General features: G+C 42.6%; 2 protein-coding genes across 4 annotated transcripts; one reads left to right on the top strand and one right to left on the bottom strand.

The window, feature by feature from the left end:
• Positions 1–1,058: 1,058 nt before the first annotated feature.
• On the top strand, positions 1,059–11,291 carry zbtb40 (zinc finger and BTB domain containing 40). The gene is made up of 12 exons (XM_067503823.1): positions 1,059–1,340; positions 1,907–2,099; positions 2,373–2,806; positions 2,909–3,069; positions 4,318–4,531; positions 4,629–5,069; positions 5,620–5,826; positions 6,017–6,181; positions 6,358–6,572; positions 6,725–6,881; positions 8,176–8,414; positions 10,547–11,291. The coding sequence occupies exons 2-12, from the start codon at positions 1,948–1,950 to the stop codon at positions 10,751–10,753; spliced, it is 2,592 nt and encodes an 863-aa protein (XP_067359924.1). The 5' UTR covers positions 1,059–1,340; positions 1,907–1,947; the 3' UTR covers positions 10,754–11,291.
• Positions 11,292–11,841: 550 nt separating this feature from the next.
• Positions 11,842–17,960, bottom strand: cyb561d1 (cytochrome b561 family, member D1). 3 transcript variants are annotated; one of them, XM_067503865.1, is made up of 3 exons: positions 17,292–17,960; positions 16,813–16,850; positions 11,842–14,626 (listed from the first exon to the last, which is right to left on the bottom strand). In XM_067503865.1, the coding sequence occupies exons 1-3, from the start codon at positions 17,446–17,448 to the stop codon at positions 14,225–14,227; spliced, it is 597 nt and encodes a 198-aa protein (XP_067359966.1). In that variant the 5' UTR covers positions 17,449–17,960; the 3' UTR covers positions 11,842–14,224. The 3 variants fall into 3 exon arrangements, with proteins under 3 accessions (XP_067359966.1, XP_067359965.1, XP_067359967.1); XM_067503864.1 differs by having other exon boundaries at positions 11,842–14,731; positions 17,292–17,945; XM_067503866.1 differs by having other exon boundaries at positions 11,842–14,731; positions 17,197–17,313.
• Between the last annotated feature and the right edge of the window lie 668 nt (positions 17,961–18,628).

Here is an 18,628-nt window from a genome sequence, read left to right as displayed (position 1 = left end):
ACAATGAAATCCTCTCTACTTGGAATTTCCACATTTGTGGAAAACTAAATAAATCTATAAGGAGTTAAGTAAGCATGATAGATCTAACCAAACCACTTGTGGTTAGCTTCAGTCTATTGTTAACAATATTGAAATTGTAATTATGTGTATGTGAGTGTTTAAATTACAAATGAACTTGTGTTTAGACAGGAGTGTATTGCCTCCTAATCTGGGACAGCATAGTCACTGACTCAATGCAGAGTGAATAGGAATATTCTAATGGGAAGCAGATGCATATTTATTCTCATATTTACTACATTGTTTCCTGGTTTCCAGATAAAATGACAGTTAAAATAATAAGTGTTATGCTTATATGGTGTTTTTATTCAAAGTGCTTCACAATGCTGCTTCTTGCTCACACACCAATGACAGAAGCCGCCATGCAAGGCACTCAGCTGTCCAACCAGTGGACACTTTGATGTGTAGCCAGGAGGAACCGGTAGTCAAACCAGTAACCTTCGGTCTGTGGATGACCAACAGCTATCCCCTTATTTAAGGTTGCTGGCACTTTTTTTATATATATATTTTTATCATTAAATATCAAAATATCATTAATTTATATTTTTGTCATTAATTGGTATTTCTGTCAGCTGCTTATTCTAAATAGTAAAGAGGCTTGAAAATGTTTTGGAAAGAATGAAAATGCATTCATGTTTGATCACAATTCTAAATAAGAAAACCTGTTTTAATAATAATCTGTGTATATATATTTCTTTTCTTGTTTTAAAAATGTTGGTTTAATGTAATGTAAAAGATGTGAACACTTCCTCTACACGTGATGAGGTGTAATATTGTTATTACAGTGCATATGGAAATACTTTTATTACACAAAGTGAACAAATAACTGAATATTAGGATGAGATCACTGTATCATAGCTAATAAGTCAGATACTTCGTCATTTTTAAATGTGTTTTACGTTGTTTACGTGATCGTAAACAACGAACAGTGGACTGGGGGGTGGGACTCGTAGGCCTCCAGGGGAGGACATACCTTTTTGCCCTAGATCTCTGATAAATCCAGCCATAATGCTGTGAAGTACACACATTATTCCTGGTTGAACCCAGTTGTTAAACTTCATCGTTGGAATACAGCAAATTAACGTATTTTTTTACGTATCCGTTATTAATTTATAAGACGCTTTCTAAATAGCTTAAATTGCTGATTGCTAAGCCGGAACTGACCTCATTCGGTTGCCGTACCACCTGTCGCCATTTTCAAAACGGCTAAGCTTTATTGCGCACAGCAGGATTGTTCAGCAGCGACATTTAAATAAAGAAACGGATCGTTTGAATAATTGAAGGTAAAGACGTCCACTGACTGGAAGTTGCGCGTGGACTTTCACCGAGTTGTTACTAACGCTATTTCTTCTCTGTCCGTTACATTAGCCTCCTTAGCTAAAGCTAGTGTTCCAGAGCTGGTTAGCTTGTGTATTGTGCTGTGAATAGTGTCTGAGAACCGTGTGAACATCAGTTTGCTAATCCTGTTAATTTAGCTAAGCAGTGGACTACAAATAAAATGTGCAGAATTTACAAGATAGCATCTCAAATGACAACGGTGCATTTTTATGACGTTAAACCGAATTCTGTTAAAACCCTTAACGACGAACACGTGACTTTATAAACACGAGCTGGTTGTGTTTATACTTTACATTTCATGACACAGCAAAACTAAATTACAACATGAGCACCTGTTTTCCTTCTAATCCCATAACCAGATATGAAATATGGAAGCCTGGAGCATTAGCCACATTTAACTTTAATATGAAGAGTGCAGTTCAAATTTTCCACTCTAATGTTGCCAGTAGATCCTAATGCTATGATCACATATTCTGATTTTTTATTTTTATATATTATATATTTTTTAAAGACTGGAGCAGACTTTTCTGTGCCTCCAGTCCATCAGACAATATGATGGAACTGCCAAACTACAGCACCCAGCTGATGCAGCAGCTGTACGGCCTGAGGAAGGAGGGTCACTTCTGTGACTGCACCATCCTGGTGGGGGACGTCCCTCACCGTGCACATAAACTCGTGCTGGCTGCCTCCAGCATGCTCTTCAGGTAGTGTGAGTGTTGATTTGAAAGGCGATTGATCTGTACAAGTTGCATGAAAGATGACTCTGTGTCTTGGAAACAGTTGTTTGATAAAAATCTATTTTAAATCTTTAATCTTTAGCTTTTTCTGATCGAAACTGAAGACTGTGAGATGTGGTTTAAAGCTCTAGAAAAGCTAATACAGTAAATGGAGGTTCAGGTTTCATGTTGGGTGACTAGATGTTATGGACTTCTCTGGAACCTAAATCACAGAATTACAATGATCTCCATCTCTGTCAGGTCTCTCCTGGATGGCTCCGACACCATCTCCATTGACACGACTCTGGTTTCCTCCCAGGAATTTGGCTGTCTGCTGGACATGGTGTACACCGGCAAGCTGCCTCTGGGCAAACACAATGTCAGTCGTATCGTTGCCGCTGCAGACAACTTGCAGATGTTTGATGTGGCCGTGGGCTTCAAAAACGTCCTCAGCAACCTTGTGAGCAAGCAGTCTCCGAACCAGGTCGTTTCCACACAGACTTCAAGCCTCAGCGGGATAAACAAAGCCCAGAGTGTGAACCCTGTGAGTTCAGCGTCATCCACAAAGGACGACTCCACTTCAGACCACATGGAACTAAAGACTGAGCCAAAGAAAGAAAGCTGTCAGGGTGACAGTGACACTGCAGAGGGACCACCATGTAAAAAAGCCTGTGTGGAGCGATCGGAGTCCTTAGGTTGGTCAAAGTCCTGTTTTGGGACAATTTACAGATGTACCCAAAGTTAGCAGTTTTTAGGCCCAGTTGTACAAGCACATTTTCATATATTTGTGTACACAGGGTCTGAAAATGCCAAATCGTCAATTAGAGTATCCAATGAGTCTGCCACTGGTCTTCTGGAACATTCGTCTGAGTTAGTCGAGCTCCTCATCAACATGTCATGTGTCCTGGAGCTTCTGAGAAAGGCAGCACAGAGCAGCCTGGACGAACACCAGAAACAGGTAGAACGGACCACACCACGCTTTAAAATGTTATTTTTAAACTTGTGTAAATCCTGCTCAGGTGATTCTCAGTAACCCAGTCATGATTATCAGAAAGCTTCTACTTACTGGCAGCTGGACTCATAAAGGCTTCATGAGTGTAACTGGCCGTTGAGAGGAATCAGGCATTTAACCTCTGTGATGATCATTACAGACACCTTAAAGGGATTTATAGGTTTATAGATTTATAGGGATCTACTAACAGAAATGCAGCATAGTATTCATGATAAAGTTTTTAAGAATTGTTGTCCTTTCTTTAGCTTAGAATAAGCCTTGTTATTTCTTAAGGAATAGGTCTCCTGTTCTCTGAGACCACCATGTTTTTACAGGGACCAGGGTTGGCTGTGTACATTGTGTAAAGCACTGAGCGACTACGTTGAACCCCCTCTCTGACCAATTTATTCAGGCAGACTTTATGGACTTTGTTTCAAAAATATGTATTCCACTAATTCTATCATCCCAGAATAAAAAACGCTTTTTCTTTGTAAAAGCAGCTGCGTAAAATTAGCAATAAAAATTCTCCAATGAGGTTGAAGAAATACTAATATTTACTATCTTACATGTGAGCTGGCAAGACTAGCAAGACACCGAACCCCAACTTAGTTTCTACCGATGAGTGTTGGCCAGCTGCATAACATCGGTGTGTGATTGTGAGTGTGAAGCACTTTGAGTACCAATAGGTAGAAAAGTGCTATATAATTGCAGACCATTTTCCCTTTACCGTATAGAAATAACCCACAGTATTGGTCTTTATCCTGAGCCTCTGTACATATGTCAGTTTACAGTGAACTAAAAATGTCACTAGAACTCTAAAGTAGCCTTTAAAAGGATGAGAGGTGAATCACCTTCAAGAACCTCAAGTGACTCCAGTTGCCACTGAATATCACCTTCACGTTTATTTTTACACTTCCTTACATTAACTTCTGTGCTTTCCAAAATTCTGCATCTCCAATTTGAATCAGATCAGCTACATCTAGTGTCTTACTAGACACTTAGGGTACTAAAACAGGGTCACTTAAGCTTCTAATATCTTTATTAAGCAATGACAGGATTTAGTGTTATGTATGTATTTTTTTTACTGTATTGTACAGGTTAGTCCCTCAAGGAAAAGCTGCTTTTTTATTGAAACACAACACAGGCCAAGTTAGGAACAAACGTCTGTCTCTGTGGTGAAGAAGGAAAATAACGGTACATTTGTGTTTCTGCCAGATTGTGTGCGAGTGCTGTGAGGAGGCAGATCCCAGTGCAGCGTTGGAGAAGTTGATGAGCAGAGTGACAGCGGGGCAGCTCAGTGAGGCAGAGCTGATGAAGCTGCTCCAGACGGTTCAGCAGAATGCTTCTTCCTCTTTTCCTCCATCACTGGTCTCTCTGCTAGAGGAGGTGGAGAGGAACACACAGGAGCCAATCAGAGGCCAAGCTGCAGGTGAGGAATAGCACCATGAGGGGATAGTCTCTCTGTCCATGCCAGTGGAAATCAGCTATAACAAACTTTATAAAAAAGACTTTTTTGTTTTTTGCAGTTGACGCAGAACAGCAGAACAGCAGCAGAAGTGAAGACAAGCAGGGGGAGGAAAGGGAAGAGGGGGAGGGGGAAAGGGAAGAGGGGGAGGGGGAGGAGGAGGAGGAAGCAAACAGTAAGAAGGAGACTGAGGATGACGACAAAGATACAAATGCTACAACTGACTCTTCCTCGCCTCCCCCGTCTTCTTCTTCCTCACCCTCCAAGCCCTACTCCTGTCGCTGGTGCAAGAAGGGTTTTGCCTACAAGTGTCGTATGCTGGCCCACGTGAAGCGCTGCTCCATGTCCCAGGAGTGTGTGCAGCAGTGCACACAGTGTCCCAAGAAGTTCGGCAACCAGCGCACCCTGCAGCGCCACATGGCCGAGGCTCACCGCAACACTGCACGTGCAAAGAAGAAGGTGGCCTGCGACCTCTGCGGACGGACCTTCGCCCACCCGTCAGGTAAGGATCAGCTGCTCCAGGGAGAGTAAAGCCTGGAACACACTCTACACATTTGAAGTGTGGCCACCATTAGCACAGCAATGTGGTGTTTACACTGTTCTTTTGACGTTTGCTGGGTCAGACACTGGAAAACTGAATGTGCTCTGAGGACAAGAGTCTCATCATTTATTATTTTACTTGAAGTGAGAAATTCCAGTATCACAACACTCCTGTCATACCTGATATAACTCTGCAGGCACTCACTGCATCTCATCTCAGCCACAGCAACATTCAACAGTCAAACATCTCTAGATGATCCAAATTTGTTATTAATTTCACATTTGTAAAACCAAACGTTAGATGTGCTTCTTGTAATGAGATTAAAATGAAAATGTTTTTCACCTGCAGTGATGAAATGTCACCCTGTCCCTGTTTAAGTTATTCATAGATGGACAGATGTTTGGTCTGTCCCTCACTTGGGAACATTGTACAGGCACAGTTGTAGAGAAGTTGAGCGATCTTCACAAGATGACTCGATGCCATGTGTCTGCTCCCTCTCGTCCCATCGCAGGTATGATTTACCACAAGCGCACGGAGCACTTTGAAGAGAAGCCATTTGCGTGTGAGGAATGTGGCGCAAAGTTCGGCGCCAACTCGTCTCTGAAGAATCACATGCGTCTGCACACTGGAGAGAAACCGTACCACTGCAAACACTGTGACATGAGCTTCAGTGTGGCTGCTGCACTCGCTTACCACACCAAGAAGAAACACTCTGAGGGTAACACACACAGTTACCCTGTGACTGCAGTCCTTTTGTATTTGAATTGAGCTTTTCGTAAAAGAAATACGTGCTTTGAAATTGAATCATTGCGTTGAGTTGTCATGGTTTGGGAAATCTCTTGGCTGTGGTGTCTTTGTATGTCCTCCCAGTCAACTCTGTGCTGATTGACATTTTTTTGTGTGTGTAGGGAAGATGTATGTGTGTCAGTACTGCAAGGCCGTCTTCGCCCAGTCCATTGAACTGACGCGACACGTGAGAACACATACTGGTGACCGGCCGTATGTGTGTCGGGAATGTGGCAAAGGCTACAGCCAGGCCAGCGGACTCACCGTCCACCTGCAAACCTTCCACAGTAAGAACACATTCATTTACTTACTCATTCAGTTATTCTTATGCTTTTTAATGCAAAGAGTCAAGTGTGCATCATATACTGTCACATTAGTTGGTAAAGATGGCCAGAAATGATACAGTTCCCTTCCTGTCACATGTCTTAATCTGATTTGATGTCATGTCGTGTCTCTTCCATAGACTTGTCTGAGCCCCACGACTGTCAGAAGTGCTGTCTCAGCTTCTCCACGCTGGAGGAGCATCGGCAGCACATCCAGGAGTTCCACCCTAAGGAGTTCCACAAGTGTCCTGTCTGCAGCAAGGTGTTCACCAGCGCTGCCCTCCTGGACAAACACAAGGTCGTCCACACTGGAACCAAGCCCTTCAGCTGTGAGATCTGTAACAAGTCTTACCAGGTAGGTCCAGCTTCATACGTCGAATTCCGTTTGAGCTTCCACTTTATTTGTCACGTTCTCATATGTGTTCACTTTAAATGCTGAAGTAATGTTGACGTTTACAGACTTAAACATCAAAAATATGTGATCTCTATGTCTTTTTGTTGCCGTAGCAACTTTCAGGGCTGTGGTACCATAACAGGACCAACCACCCTGATGTGTTTGCTAGTCACACCCGGCAGCTCAAGACCCTGGTGCAGTGTGAAGTGTGTTTCAAGTTCTTCCCAAGCGCTGCCAGCGTGGCCAAACACCAAGCTGCTGATCACCAAGGTGAGGACAGATACCCCCAAGTGAAATTCACTGGCCACAAGACCAATCTTTTGTTCAATGGTCTGTGCTTTTCTACCTTGTCTGTACCCAACGTGCTTTACAATGTTGCTTCTCAGTCACGCGTCCACACGCTTACGACTATGGCTGCTGCCATCCAAGGTGCTCGCTTGACCCACCAGGAGAAACTTTGGGTTCAGTGTCTTGCCCAAGGACTCTTTGACATATGGACGGGAGAAGCTCTCCCTCCTGAGCCACAGCCTGCTTTAGAACTGTCGTCTTTACAAGATTTGAAGTCCCGTGGCGTCGCATGTAGGCTCGTAGATCTTATTTATCTTGCACACGTAGGACGGAGGAGATAGTGGAGATAACTAAATCTATTTGTAGAGATTTGAGGCCTTGGTTCACATCTGTTACTATGGGTCACAGAGGAGCACATGATGCAAGATGTCTTTAAAGGGAAAGGTAGTTCTTACAGGATGGGGGACCCAGCAGAGCCGTTCGGCACCATAGCATCGTTGCATGAGTGCTGTCAAACTATTGTGTTTCGCACACTGTCTTACTGACAAACAAATGTAGAAGCTCATTTCCTTAACTTCTATCTGTAGCAGGATCAATAGGCTATGTGTGTTTAAATATGTGTGAGAGAGGGACAGTGCACAGTTCATCTTCATTAATAAATAAAATGTTCGGTTTCTTAATCTTTTTCCTGTAGAGCAAACAGAACATACACTCAGGGTTATTCTAGCATCAGAAAGCTCTTACCATTACCATTTTAATTTTCAGCAAAAGTCAAAATACTGTTTCCTTTAAAAAAAATTACACTGAATTACAGTTTTTTATCTTTTGTTTCAAGTTACCTACTATAACAAGGTTTCAGCTTTGCTTTAAAAAACCCTCATTCTGCTTCTGCTTCTACTTTCTTTTTTATTGTTGCATCCTGACTTGACTTCATCTACTGTCTACTGCTCTCTTTGATCATTTAAAAATGAAAATATCAGCCGCCCCCTTTTTAAAAATCTTCTCAAACGTGCACAGTGCTGGATCCTGTAGTTGTGACTTTATGCTCTTTCCTTTGACAGTTTGTGCGTTAGGTGCGTTATTAAGGCATGTTGCACAAATGAGAGGTGGTCTGAAGTGGGGAGGCAAAGTTCTCGCAAATGAGCTGACGTTTGCTGCCTTCTTGCCACAGCTCCTCTTTGCAGTGTTTGAAGAGTGACGTTAGGCCGGCGGTGGTTCTCAGAGTATGTGCAGGCTCAGAATGTCATTTCTTGACTGATGCTGTTTGTGTGTCCAGGCTCTGCTGCAATGCTGGTGCATTGTACCCAGTGCCCGGCCGTGATGAGCGGAGAGGAGGAGATGCAAGAACACATCAACAGCCAGCATGCGGGCCAGAGCACCGAGACTTTAAGCTGCCCGCTCTGCTCCCTCGTCAGCACCTCCCACCTGGAGCTGCAGGAGCACCTGCTCTCCTGCCACATGGAGGCGCAGGAGGAGCAGGAGGCCGAGGAGGAGCAGGCCTTCGCCTCCCACACAGTAAGGAGCTCACGCTCAGATGAGGAATTTAAAGGAATTTAAAAAAAGTTTTCTCATATCAGCTACATGTAAATCCTGCACAACCAGAGTGAAACCAAGGACTGTTGATCTGCAAAAGAAGTAATCTTAGTGATAGTGGGCACAGAATGGACAGCGGAATTGATTAGAATCATAAATTAATAGGATTTAGAAAACCATGCAGGGGGATGGCGTTTAAGATGGCTTCAGCTGTACAGAGCTGTCATGGTGTCACTTTACACCACGGCACATTTTACCATGACATTGAACTGGCAGAAACCACCATGAGTATTTCCAGGTAATTATTGCAGCCATGATACTTCCTTTTGATTACTATAGCAACCCTGTTAAATGGTTACATTACAGAAATATCACCCCCACCCCCAGCCCACCACTCTACTACCGTATATTTCCCCCCAGTACCTACATATTAGCCCTACATTACCTTCATTTAATAATTGTACCCCCCCGACCAATCTGCTATTACTAAGGAGTAATAGCTGTCGCTTCATGAATGCTGCCCCCTGTTTTTAGAATCAGGAGCTCACTGGTGGAAATTGTTATTTAGGTTTGTTCAGTGGTGGATGAAGTAGTCGGGAACTGCACTTAAGTAAAAGTACAAATACACAAACAAAAATATACTCTAGCAAAAGTAACCACTGACATTCCTACTTAAGTAAAAGTGATGGATATGATTAAGTAAAATATAAATCACTTTTATTTAAGTATTAAAATTAAAGGTTCCAGTGCTGCTTTATGTTAAATAATTGCAATAGACAATAATTAACTAATTATCGGTAATAGACATAAATGATGGGTTGAAGTTGTTTTTAGCTTTATGATCTTTTTACACAAACTCAGTGGCTCAGTTGGTAGAGCGGCCGCCCACCGACCACAGGGTCGGAGGTTAACGCCCGGCTCTCCCCAACCGCATAACAAAGTGTCCCTGGGCAAGACACTGAACCTTAAACCATCCATCCCCGGCCGTACAGTTCCAGGAACTGGTCGCAAGCCCGCTTGAAATTGGGGAGGGTTGTGTCAGGAAGAACATCCGGCATGAAAATTGTGCCAAATCAACGTGCGGACCAATGATTCGCTGTGGGAAAATGTTCCTCATGTTGTAATAACACATAGTGACAGTAACAGCCTCCCTAACAGATTACTGATACAGCCACTGAGGAAATGTCCCGCGAGCTGAGATAAGGTGAGGATGCCCAGAATTAAAGAGCCACAGAAATCGCTTAACAAGGAGGAAACACACTGAGCACTAGTGCATGTGGCTGCTTCCTTCAGGGCAGTAACAGCAAGAACTGATTTTGCTCTGCTTAACATCTCCCCCTTTCTGAGCACATGGCAGAGAGAGAACGAGAGGGAGGCGAAGCCAAGTCCAAGTTCAGGAAACGTTTGGATGCCGCTCAATCTATTGTTTGTTGTTTGTCAAAGTGAATTGGCACCGCGTTCAATGATCCCCATTTGAAGACACATTCTTCCATGAATTCAGCAGTGTTCTTTTTAAAAATAGACCATTAGTTTGGGGGGTTTTCACTTTAGCTGTGTGTGTGTTCCTGCTCTGTAGACAGGCCAAGCTCAGCACGATGCCAACGAGGAAAATGACCGGCTCACTTTGAGTACAGCTAATATGTTAAATAAGTCTTTTTAATGGGACCCTATGCTGGAGCCTGGTTTAGTGAAGTGATTACTGTCTCACTAGTGATTCGTTTTCATCAAAACAAAACCGGAAAAAGTGGTTTATTATGTAATGTGATTGTAAGATGAAATGCAGTGGAGTAAAAAGGTGGAGATATTTGCTCTTGGATGTAGTGAAGTCAAAGTCAAAGTAGCTGTTATTTAAACCACTTAAGTAAAGTACAGATACGTTCAAAAGTACTTAATTACTTTCCAAAACCAGTTTTAACTTTGTGACCCCCAAATATAATTACATTAGGTGCCACTAGCACAACACACAGTGATCTCTGACAGACGTCCCGTCATCTTGAGTCTGAAGCAGTGCAGTGTTACATTGGCCTCTAAAATATGAAATGGACACTGAATCCAATTTTGAAGCTGCTGAGCTAAACAGAAGCTAAGATGCGACTTCTTCTCTGTCCAATCAGGCCATCTCTGCAGGTGATGAAGAGGTGCAGTCAGTTGTCTCTGAGGAGCACACACAGCTGGCAGCTGCACAGCAGGTGTTTGTGGCTCTGACAGGGGGAAGACAGGATGGATCAGCAGCAGAGGTGGTGGGGGTCAACATGTTTGATCTGCTCAACAACTCTGTCACCTTCATCTGTGAGGACAACACATCAGCTCCTGACTCGTAACCCAAAGGGCATCTGGCATAAAAAAAAAAAACAAATCAATGTGCGGAACACTTCCCCCTGAAGGGACAAGCCAATGTACATTACTGCTGTTAAACTTTCCTCTGACTTCCCTATATTGAAATCTTTCTCTGCTTCTAGGTAAAAAAACAATTCCTTCAGATGACATCACCCAGAGGAGTTTTTATTATTAGGCATGATGTCATCTGGGGGAGCTCTTAAAAAGCAGGTTGATGATGATTACAAACTCCATCATCTGAGCTGAAGCTCCCTCCAAGTGATGTCATCTAGAGGCATTTTTCAGCTGGAAGTAAAGAGATATTTGAATATAAGGAAGACGAAGGGCAGTTTAACAGCGTTGTATTAAAAGAGGCGAGTTCAAAATCAGTGAAGATGTTCTTTAACACAACTACAGCGCAAGCTGCACTAACAAGAGTTCATGAGCCTGGCACTGTTTGTTTCTTGTCTTCGGGTTTAGTCCACTGAAGTCTGTTCTCTGGTAGAATGATTTTGCTCCTTTGAAATAAATATGATCAAACAACGTGTTTAATTTTCCTGCAGAAACTAATGTTGGCCCATCAGGGTCAAAGTATAAAATGGATGCAGCTTCCCTAAGGCTGTTCCTCTTTAGAAACACAGCAGATCTTCTTCTGGCAAACCATTTACCAGGTCTTTAACACTTTCCTAACCCTGGTTGTGGCCCCCAGACCCAGGGCCACTCGTTACTGGTCTTGGAAGCTGTAAAGCTTTAAAACAGGTCCCAGATATAATTGAAACATGCGGTTTCTGTAGTTTTTATCAGACGGTCATCAAACAGGAGGAAATGTTGAATTTGCTAGGGACTATTTTCAGCCACAGATTGTGGCAGCAGGAGTGTGTGTGTGTGTGTGTGTGTGTGTGTGTGTGTGTGTGTGTGTGTGTGTGTGTGTGTGTGTGTGTGTGTGTGTGTGTGTGTGTGTGTGTGTGTGTGTGTGTGTCCATTTAAGTCCTAAAAGTCTTACTCCTTAAATTATGCTATTACACGAAGTTAACAGAAAATGGACGTGTTGGTTAATAGTGGATTGGTCTCATGTGTATTGATCAATAAAAAACAAATTTACATGTTTTATTTTTTATTACAGAAAGTTCACAGGCAGCAACCTGCTCGATCAGATAGATACAAAGCTACAATCTTAATCACACTCGGGTCACCTCGTAATGCAAAGCCCTGAGAAATTATTCTGTGAGCCAGTTGTTTTCCAGTAAGATGCAGCATTAAAATCAAAGCATTCAAGAAGGGGAAATAAATTATTATGATTTTTTATTATAATGAAGGACTAAAAGCAGAATTCAGAACTCACAATGGATGTGGATCGGATTGAGTTCTTCTGGTTCATGAGGAAACTGACCAAACCAGAACATGAAATGAATATTTCTAATGTATTACAGGTCTTTTATCTGAGCTCAGGTGAAAACCAGGCTGATGCAAAATGTGATACCTAGAGAGGAAGGTGCTTTTTCTTACAATTTCTCAGCATTAAGTACATTCTGTATCTCTAGGAACTATTTGTAAAGCTTTTGTTCCTAAGCTACCAAGCCGTCAGTGAGGTTCTGTAAATGCAGTAGGTCTGTGTGCATCCCTGCCAGGTTCTGATTTCAAGAGCATCCCTAAGTGTTGTGACCTGAAATAAAGAAATCTGCAGCTGCTTTTCTGAAAGGCTGCTAAATAAGCAGCCTGTTTGTGCTAGATGCCTCTTTTTCCAGCCTGTCAGCTCGTACATGCTCCCATTCTGTGCAGCACTCTAAACAAGCTCCGTACAGCATTACGTCTTGCTTTAATGCGATCAAATCACTGGTCATCGGTTTAAAGGTTCAAACATGTCGTATATTAAGGTAAAATGAAACTTTTTCACAAGCAACTGCAGACAGGTACAGGTAATGGAAATGTCTAAATACCCTAAGCTCTGCCTACATTAGCAACAACAAAGAGACTGGAACTTCACTTCAAGTGTCACACATCTAATACAGCTCTTTCAGACATGTAACCTGAGATGTTTACTTGCACATCTTAAAATATTGCACTGGAGAATAAATAAGATATATGTAGACGAACCAAAGCCCTCTGACAGGCCTGGATAGACATTGGGCCCATTAGACAACATTTTCCACTCTTGCAAGTGAAAGGTGGCCCTTTGATCACTAAGCAACACAAGAACCTGCGTTAATTCTTCCAAATGAAAGTATAAAAGCAAATCCAACCACCACAAACAAAGAGCCACCTGAGAGACAGGACAGGTCCGTGGTGACTCCCATAACTGCAGAAATTGCTGCCAAAAAGGTTACGGTCAATTTCCTGATGTCCTGCATGGAAGTAGAGGTAAATTGCTTTGCACTGCATAAAACAACACGTTTCTACTACAACACACACCTGGAGAACAGCTGGGAACTATAGACAAGATATTTATCCAGATGTGTTGCAAGATTAAATAATCACGGTTAGTGGTAACGTATGGGGTGAATCACACGGGCTTGTTTGCATGACAAACTGTGTGTTACTAAAAACACTATTTCTGCTATTTTTACTTGTGTAACAAAAGCATTTTATTTTTATTTTTTTTTTAAGCTGCAGCAATTTAGGCCCCGACCACCCACTTAGAAAAGTCAGCTAAAACCTGGGGCTGACTGACGCATTGATTTTTTGCATGAAGGTACAGAAAGTGCTCCGCGATGACTTTTACATGTAGTAAAGCTGCTTATGGCAACAATGTCTATGATGTCACAGCATCATTAGTGCAATGCTCTGTGCTTTTCTCACCGAGGATGAGAACCAAACAGTCCATATGCCAAACAAACCATCAACATAACTCATGGAGCTTTATCCATATTGTTCCATGTAGCCAACACAGAAATATCACAGATAAATAAATAAATAGAATGTAGAGGCTGGTGAAGAATCATCCACTTCATTGCTGAAGCTGTGCAGCAGGTGCACATCACAGATCACATCAGATTCCCCCAGATACCAGTCTACGTACGCCGACTAAGACTTTTACGGAATATTTAGTGCAAATATTTGTGTGGACAGGCAGCAGACAAAAGACGGTCAGACATGTCCGCCAGCTGCCAGGATCTACAAAAGCCACGAATGCATAGAACCCCTGACTTCTTTCAAGAGTCTTACGTGTTTCTGCTTTCAGCAAAAATGCCAAGTTTGCAAAAAGCTAAAGTGCTGTAAGCTGCAGTTCTGTTACTGATCCCTACACATTGACATGTTTGGAGTCCAGGAAGCATGATTGATAATGATTTCTGGCATTTTTTTTTTTTAACCTTGAATGAATTCTTTTATTCTACTAAACTCCCATTCGCTTAACTCATGTATCCAGTGATTAGGCCTCCATTCTACAGTGCAGCTGAGGAGTTTTGCTTCCACCACAGTCTCAGTCCGAAAATGACCACTGGATGAGCAACGTAAATCTGTGTCGTCCTCAGTGCTTCTTAGCTGGTGAGCTTCTTGCGGGGCAGGTAGGCATTAGTGATCTGGTTCATCACCACCAGGGCTGGGAAGAGTGGCAGCAGGAGGAAGGCCCACCAGGCCACCCCTTTCACCGTAGCCTGGAACCAGTCTGAGAACATGGCTGACACCACAGTCACTGTGGCCAGCAGGTAGACCACCAGGCCGCAGGTGGCGTGGTACAGCTTCAGTCTGGGTGGAGGGGTGGAGAGGTGCAGCAGCTTAGGGAAGATGACAAGGATGCCGCAGGCCGCTTGGAACCCGGTGGCAGCCAGGGTGCCGATGCCCAACATGCTGTGCCAGCTCATCAGGTGAGGGAGCTCGGACAGATTCTTGCTGGCCACCATGAAGCCCAGCCCAGTGCCTGCAGCTATCAGGACCAGAGCCTGAAAGAACCAGTGGAGACGGAGTTTGCTTTTGCGAGATTTGAAGCAGAAGTGACATCCCTCCTCTGAGAAGAGGAGGATGCCTTCAGTCATACACAGGCAGTACTGCAGAGGAGAAAAGAGAAAATACATTTAAAAAAAGGTTGAGGCACATATAGTAATAAAGTAATTATTATTACTTATTGTTATTATTTTCCTCTATCAGGAGATTATGGCTGTTACGTCACAGCCATTTACCAAGAAGAAATTGCCATTTTAATGTTGCTTGTGGTCACTTCATGATTAGGCTGGTTTCACCAATGATGACAGTCGACATGACTTCTTTTTCTGGAGGTCATGGTAGGTTAAAGCAGCAGGGTTAAAACAGGAAGTATGACTGTTTGCCTCTGGCTGTCTGTGTTGTCTGTCATGTCACGTGCATGCTGGTACAGAGCTCAGCCAGCATAATATTTGTCTGACGGATTACGTGATGGGTACAATAATAACAAAATAAGGCAAAGCTGACTCATTCACTGTAAATTCAACATAAAAAAGAGACCATTTAAAGTAAGACGTAATAAAGCTGAATTGTACACTAATACTGAAGTACAGTGACATTCTATATTTCTTATGGTCATCAAATGCATAACTTTAAAGAGAGTCTGTAGCTGGTCTCTTTAAATAATCTTTTCCTATCACAGAAAGCTGCTGCTGTGGACCAGACGTTACACTGACGGTCAGAGATCAAACTACTGTAAACTACTGCCAGGCTTTGATGAGCAGAGTAGCCCCCAAGTGTGCAGTGTGTGTGTGTGTGTGTGAGATAACAAAGTGAGCAATCCCTCATGGTCATAAATAGACTTCTTGTGTGCAGGATTTGAATGAATCTCTGTGGAAGAAAAGCAAACATCAATCACAGCTTTAACAGCTCCGAGGGAAGAACGGCTGATGGCTGACATACTGCGATGACACATCAGAGCTGATTCATCGCACTGGACTAAGAAAAGTGCAACACCAACCCGTGGGCCAGTTCAGTGTACAAAAACCGTAACACAATATCTGCCCCACTGACGCAACGCGATCATTAGCAAACCCTCCATTCAGCCCCTCCCATCTATTATTCACAGTGGAAACAAAAACTACAGGTGCATGTTGACAGATCAGTCAGATAGTGGTGGAATCACAGGTTTGTCAGGTGGGGCTGTCATTGGACTCATATTGAACCTGGTGTTTTATCATCTTTGCTACTTCTGAAGATGTGTTACAGAGCTGTTACGCAGCTGCTTGATGGCGCAAGAGATTTACATTTTGTTACGATATTCTGATAAGGCATTAATGCTACAGTAATTATGCACAATTCAATGCCAAAGAGTTTATTTTAAGGAAGGTAACATTACTTATCCGGACAATGCAATGTCCATCCGCCCATTTAGGCCAACTGGCTTTCTTTTAGGGATCCTGATCCAAATCTCAATGTGGCTCTCCTTCATTCTGATTTTAAGATGCTGACTGGCACTTTTCTTGATGATTTTGCAGAATCATCCACTTCATTCCATTGCTAAAGGGAAGCAAAGAAACTGAGCAGTCAGCTGAATTCAATTCTCTTTCCATAGATGTGCATCGGACACCAGTTCTGGCCGAGCACCATCAGCTACATCTAACCTGGTCACCACAGCAGCAGTTGTAGTCTGTGCCTGCCTCCTTCCATAGACTCTTATATCATAAAATTACTTCTTTTTTATATACAGTGGCATCTTAGTGCTAATTTTCCCTGCAGCTATAGCAGGAGAAAATAGTGGAGTGATTGTGTTGGGTGGACATGTCATCCTAAGAGACAGGATTACAAAGAATGTGGAAGCACAACTTGTAGTTTAAAGCAGGTTGCAAAACTGGTTTGTTTATAAGCTACATGTACTGGATCCTCAACATGCAGGTTAAACATTGGTGAAGTACGATATATATATATATATAATATCATACTTCACCAATGTTGCATATATATATATATATGATATTTGTGCACATAAGCAAAGGAAATATTTGATGGTAATATACTCAAGATGGCAAAATGAATGCTCCCTCACAGCATGATGGTGCTAATAAAAACCAGTACACAGCAGAGCTTGGGAAGAAGGAAGCCAAGCTCAAACCCTGGGTGTGTGTGTGTGTGTGTGTGTGTGTGTGTGTGTGTAAGAGTAAGAACTTACTGCTATAGACATACACACTGGATGCCAGGAAAACAGACCTACGATAAAGAAACACTGGTGAACATTTTAAAACTCTAAATAACGACACACACACAAAAATAAATCAATTGCACACATAATTAAACATAGCAGTATTAGAATAATTGATAATTGATTGTGAGATGTTTCTTCACATAAAAGCTAGAATTCATTGTCTTACATTCTGTATAGAAAATTATTAATCTGCTTAAACCTCGAAGCAGGACTGTAACTATAACAAATGTAACTGGTTACCGACCTATTCTAAGATTACATGAAGACGACAATGAGCATTAATAACAAAATATCCATCCGATTGGTTTAATCATATTAGCAATAAATGAATTAAGCCAAATGCAGCTTTACATCAATCAAACTTTAAAATCCGTTGCACCGGTTCTTCAGACCGTGACTGTTTTAAAGAAACAGCTCATGTGGAGCATGTCCCGATGTCCACTCACTGGTTCCAGGTCTTGACAGCAGGGAGATGGTGAGGGTCAGACCGAGGCCGGTGACATGAGCCGCCATCACCGCCGCCCTCCGCAGCCACACATACAGCCAGAAGTCACGCATCCCCAGCCCCTCTCCCACCGGACTGTACTCCACATCCGACCGCATGCCGCAGTCAGGTGTTCCGGCTACCTGCCGGTTCGAGCGCCTGGACAAGGTGAACTGAGACGGAAATAGAAGGCGCGTGTGCTCCCGACACAGCGCACGCGCTCCATAATCATACAGTAGTGAGCAGGAGGAAGACCCGATCCTCCACAGCACAGAGATCCGGTAACCAGATTAGTCAAGTCAGACTCACGCACTGTACTTCCGGTGCGTTGGTTTTCACACGCGGTGTCCATCTTAGTAACGTGCACGGCGCTTACAGTGCGGCGGCACCTGCTCCACCGTCACCTTAGCGCTGAGTTGGGAAAATGTTAAAAAAGCGCATCCAACAGTTGTAACTTTTTCAGTCAAAGTCGATTAACGTCCACTTGTAGCATAATTTTCATCAAACACAAACAGGACAACTCGAACTCAGTGAGTCAGGAAGATTGGTAATGATCCGGAGATTATCCGGCGCAGAAGGCGTCGACCTGTTCTCGACCAGGATTTATGCACCAACATTTAACAAGCGGTTGTCCAAATGATGTCATCACTAGTCAATACTACATCATAAAACGCCACGTTCCTTCTTAATTGTTTCTGATTTGGATACATTTCCTGTTTGTATTGTTTTTTTGGAGCCGAAACGTTATGAAAGACGGGGGAAGCTTTCCTTCCATTTCCTGGTATTCTACGTTGCCCTTCCGTGCTTGGTGCAGCACAGCCGGGATGTAGCAGGACGATGATTCCTTTTTCTCATAAAGAACATTCAATTCTTACTGACTTTTAGACTTAACTATAAATTTAAGTATAATGTCTGTAAATTACACTGTGTGGACACAAAAAGGGAACTTTACACATCCATTACATCATTAGATTTTCATTTAAATCATCTGTCACTTACTTCCCTGTTTAGTGCATTTTTTTTAAGTTTTCCCTGTATTTTCAATTCACAATTTATTGTTTCCCAATTTCTGTAACAAACATGGTAAAAGAAAAGAAAAAGCCATGTTGCTAAGCTTGAAAAAGCACATTTGACTATCAACTCTATTCCGACAGTTTCAGACATATGAAGTGTGTTAAGTTGAACTTCTGGGATATATTTCCATACACTGAGGTAATGTGAAAGAAATGGGAAGACAAGTGCAAGCGTTAATATTACACATGTAGAGTCCTAAATAATAAGCAAATAAGTCACAGAAAC

This window comes from Channa argus, chromosome 5 (assembly GCF_033026475.1).
Source record: "Channa argus isolate prfri chromosome 5, Channa argus male v1.0, whole genome shotgun sequence".
Lineage (NCBI taxonomy): Eukaryota > Metazoa > Chordata > Actinopteri > Anabantiformes > Channidae > Channa > Channa argus.
The sequence above is the reverse complement of the archived record's forward strand: the minus strand, read 5'-3'. Positions and strand labels throughout refer to the sequence as shown.

What these genes read in the sequence shown, in the direction of transcription:
- cyb561d1 (XM_067503864.1), bottom strand. Translation starts at nt 17,448, where the DNA reads ATGCGGTCGGATGTGGAGTACAGTCCGGTGGGAGAGGGGCTGGGGATG. An exon ending in GCTGTCAAGACCTGGAACCA is followed by an intron (nt 16,851 to 17,291) that starts GTGAGTGGACAT and finishes TCTTTATCGTAG; the next exon opens with GTCTGTTTTCCTGGCATCCA. An exon ending in CAGTGTGTATGTCTATAGCA is followed by an intron (nt 14,732 to 16,812) that starts GTAAGTTCTTAC and finishes TCTCCTCTGCAG; the next exon opens with TACTGCCTGTGTATGACTGA.
- zbtb40 (XM_067503823.1), top strand. Translation starts at nt 1,948, where the DNA reads ATGATGGAACTGCCAAACTACAGCACCCAGCTGATGCAGCAGCTGTAC. An exon ending in AATCAGAGGCCAAGCTGCAG is followed by an intron (nt 4,532 to 4,628) that starts GTGAGGAATAGC and finishes TGTTTTTTGCAG; the next exon opens with TTGACGCAGAACAGCAGAAC. An exon ending in CCACCTGCAAACCTTCCACA is followed by an intron (nt 6,182 to 6,357) that starts GTAAGAACACAT and finishes TCTCTTCCATAG; the next exon opens with ACTTGTCTGAGCCCCACGAC.